General features: G+C 53.0%; 1 protein-coding gene across 1 annotated transcript in view; it reads left to right on the top strand.

Annotated features, from left to right (window-relative positions):
* The window catches only part of LOC107107900 (ribonuclease T2-like), a 16183-nt gene that overhangs the window by 7487 nt on the left and 4755 nt on the right, over window positions 1-3941 (top strand). Inside the window, exons 5-7 of the mRNA XM_015408267.1 lie at window positions 822-879; window positions 2029-2093; window positions 3675-3788. Coding sequence (XP_015263753.1) covers window positions 822-879; window positions 2029-2093; window positions 3675-3788 — 237 coding nt within the window. The remainder of the gene's footprint in view (window positions 1-821; window positions 880-2028; window positions 2094-3674; window positions 3789-3941) is intronic.

Genomic DNA, 3941 nt, shown 5'->3' with positions numbered 1-3941 from the left:
CTTCACTCGGAGGTCTCAGATGACTCACAAACTCCTTTCCCTTCCCCTCCCCACAACAGACACCCTGTGGGGTGGGTGGGGCTGAGAGAGCTCTGACAGAAACTGCTCTTTCAGGAACAGTTCTGGCAGAACTAGGGCTTGCCCAAGGTCATCCAGCCAGGTGCAAGTGGAGGAGTGGGGAATCGAACTCAGTTCCCCCTGATTAGAGTCCACGGACTTAACCACTACATCAGACTGGCTCTGGTTTTGGGAGGGGAGGGGGCTCAGTGGGGATTTGGCTTCATAGATCCCCTCTGCCAAAGTTGATATTTCCTCCAGGGGGGGTTGTTCTTTGTAGCCTGGAGAAGAGTTGGCATTCCAGGAGAGCTCCAGAGCCCCCCTGGAGGTTGGCAACCCCAATTAACTGGGAAGAATACATGTGGTAAAAATCAGAACCAGGTTCAGGGATGGAAGTCATCTACATTTCTTGCCGGAGAGCTGGAAGTAGAAGATGGGAAGTAGCCCTTCCTTTCTCTGTGCGGGCCTGTACTCACAACCGCCCTGTGAGGTAGGTCAGGTTGGGAGCTTGTGACTGGCTCAAGGCCAACCAGCAAGTTCCCATGGCAGAGTATGATTTCAAAGCTGGGTTTCCAGATCCCAGTCTGATACTTTAACCACTACACCATGCTGGCTCTCTAGGAGTAGTGTCAATCCTATTTCACTGATGTCATGGCTCCCAACGAAGGGAACCCTGGGAAATGTAGTTCTGTCTATCCATTTTGTACCATTCAATTTGCTCTCCAGAAAACCTTATGTGCCTTCTCTGCCCTTGACCTCCATAGGCCCCGCAACGTCATACAGTGCTGTCCCTATTGGCGCCTCTTCCCTTCTGACCTTGTGGTGAGTAGACTCATTTTGTGCATATTCAGAGGCCTGATTTATACTAATGAGCTCCTGCACCTCTTTTCCTATGAAATGACCCCTGGTTCCGCCAGGGTGGTGCCATAGCTGAGAAGGCTCTGTCTCTGGTTGAGGCTAAGCGGAGGTTTTTCGGACAGGGGATCGCCAGCAGATTTTGATCCACAGAGCATAACGCTCTTTGGGGGACATACCGGGAGAGACGGTCCCAAAGATATGTCGGTTCCAGACTGCAGAGGGCTTTAAAGGTCTAAAACCAGCACCTTGAAAATGGCTGAAGCTCTGCGTTCTGACCCTGGGAATCAATGCAGGGCGTGAGCCGAGTCTCACATTCAACCCTGTCTCTCTCGGCCTTCCCTCCGGCTCCCTGCTGATTTAGGGTGTTGTGCCAGGCACTGTACAGAACAAGCTATCGAGGCAAGCGAGCTGACAAAAGCGGTTGTCGGTCCCGACGCAGTGTCCCCTCTAAGCTGAGTGAGTGTTTTTTGGCCTCCGGCTCACACATTTTTGTCACATAAGAGAAGCCATGACAGATCCGGCCAACAGCCCATCCAGTCCAACACTCTGTGTCACACAGTGGCCAAAACCCAGGGGCCATCAGGAGGTCCACCAGCAAGGCCAGAACTCCAGAAGCCCTCCCACTCTTGCCTTGGCGTGTGTCTTTTCCTGCCGCTGCTGTTTTTTCAGACACAGTGATGACCCATGGTTCTCTCTCCCACCTCACACGTAGTGGTCTTGCCCCTCGTTTAATTGGTCTCATTTAATTGCTCGGTTTACAGTCCTGAGGTAGGATTGCATGGAGATATTCCACCAAGGGCAGCACCTTCCTCTGGTGCTGAGCGCCTTCTGAGCGGAAACAGGATGCCACGAGCGGAACAGGTTCCAAGCCCAAGATTGGTCAGTTGTCCGGCCCTTCTCCTTCTTCTTTTCCCTCCCCGATCCTGATGAAGAAGACGAAGAAGAAGAAGAGGAGGAAGAGGAGGAAGAGATTGGATTTATACCCTCCGCCCTTCACTTGGAGTCTCAGAGGGGCTTACAAACTCCTTCCCCTTCCCCTTCCCCTCCCCGTTATTCACCAGGTACATCCTTATTGACTGACTATGGTGGGTGTCTCTTTTATTCTCCACGCAGGACTTGATGCCCGAGCTGACCCGGTACTGGCCCACCTTCACCAACCTGAGCAATTTCCAGTTCTGGTAAATGCCCGGCGGTGGAAACAAAGAAAGAGGGGAAGGAAAAAGAGGGGAAAGGATGTTCCATGGGCTTGCGGCCAGTATTCCCTCCGAGCTGAGTTAGTGTGAGCTAGCTCACAGCTTTTTAGCCTCCAGCTCACACATTTCTGTCTCCGCTCAGGAAGGATGTGGCTCCAGAGCAAACGGACTTGTACAGGAGCCAAGTCGCTCGCTCACCACTTTAATGCCGGCAGCTCACAAAGTAGAATTTTTGCTCACGAGACTCCACAGCTGCTGCTGCTTCTCTGTTCCAAAACAGTTTGTCAGCCCACAGACCTCTTCTTCTTCTTTTTTATTTATTTATAAATTCAATTTATAGCCCGCCCTCCTCGCAACGCGGGCTCAGGGCGGCTCACAAACAGGCATAAGCCAGCGCATAAAACACATTTAAGAACCATTTAAAAACCATTTCTACAATATTACCAGGGCCGGCTCGCCCGCTAGGCGAACTAGGCCTTCGCCTAGAGCGCGAGCCGGCCGTTACGACATTATTATTATTATTACTGTTGTTGTTGTTCTTGTTGTTATTATGTGCTCTAGATGTTCCGAATAGATCTTCCATAAAGATGACGTATAATGGTGTCATAGCCACTCAGTGCCATCTGTTCCGCCTGGCGCTGTCGTTCTTCCTTCCAAACAGTTTGTCAGCCCACAGACCTCTGAACCAAATGCAAAGACTCTGTTCTCTCCCTCTCACTGTTGGGGGAACTGGGCTAGATGGGACGTTCTGCCTCCTGAGGTTTCAGCTTCCCTGGTGCAGAGTCAGGGCTCGGCAGTGCAACTGCACCATCGGGTTACCAGATGTCTCTGGGACTCTCCCTGGTCAGTTGCCGTACAGGTTCCATCAGGGAATCCTGGCGCTTCCTCAGTTCGATGTCACTGCCCTTATATGGGCAAGGGGGGGAAATCAGTGGTCCCTTCGGCCTTTCCTGCAGCATAGCAATGCACCCTGGCCAGGCCCACAGCTACAGTGGGGGCACCTCGGGGCTAGGCCCCCTCACTTACAGGCAAGGCCTAACAAGTTCCCGTCCAGCCCGGGGGCCCTGAGCAGTGCTCCCTCTAAGCTGAGTTGGTGTGAGCTAGCTCACAGTTTTTTAGCCTCCAGCTCACACATCTTTGCCTTAGCTCAGGAAGGAGGGCTCCAGAGCAAACTAATTGATGCAGCAGCCGAATGGCTCGCTCACCACTTTAATGCCGGGAGCTCACAAAGTAGAATTCCCGCTCACAAGACTCCACAGCTTACAGGGAACATTGCCCCTGAGTGGCAGCGGGTGTGGGGAAGGAGCCAGGTATCAATCAGCCAGTGCCCCCTAAGAAATTTAAGTGCCCCCCCAACTTTAAAAGTCCTGGCTACGGGCCTGACCCTGGCCCACCTCACAGGACTGTCGTGAGGATAAAACAGAGGCGAGGAGAATGACGTGAGCTGCTTTGGGGGGCAAAGTGGGACAGAAGTAAAGTTAAAAAAATGTTTGGGGGAATCACCGTGAAGGGGGAGGGAACCGCCGTGCGACGGCCCGGGGTGACGTCCGCTCCTTCCTCCCCCAGGGAGAAAGAATGGCAGAAACACGGGACCTGCGCCGGTTGCGCCGAGACTCTGAACTCCCCCAGCAAGTACTTCCGAGCCAGCCTTTCCCTGCGCTCCAAATATAATATCGACAGGTGGGTCATGAAGTACAACAACCAACAACTTCCCCAGTGCCTGCCGAAGGTTTTTGAGGAAGTGGGCGGGGCCAGGTAGGGCTTTGGCCCAGCCGGGCTTCTGATTGGCCACCGGAGATTTGATTGGCTGGGCAGAATTTAAAAACGTTGCTT

The sequence above is a fragment of the Gekko japonicus genome, unplaced genomic scaffold, assembly GCF_001447785.1.
Source record: "Gekko japonicus isolate JY-2015 unplaced genomic scaffold, Gekko_japonicus_V1.1 scaffold5473, whole genome shotgun sequence".
Taxonomy (NCBI): Eukaryota; Metazoa; Chordata; class Lepidosauria; order Squamata; family Gekkonidae; genus Gekko; species Gekko japonicus.
The sequence above is the reverse complement of the archived record's forward strand: the minus strand, read 5'-3'. Positions and strand labels throughout refer to the sequence as shown.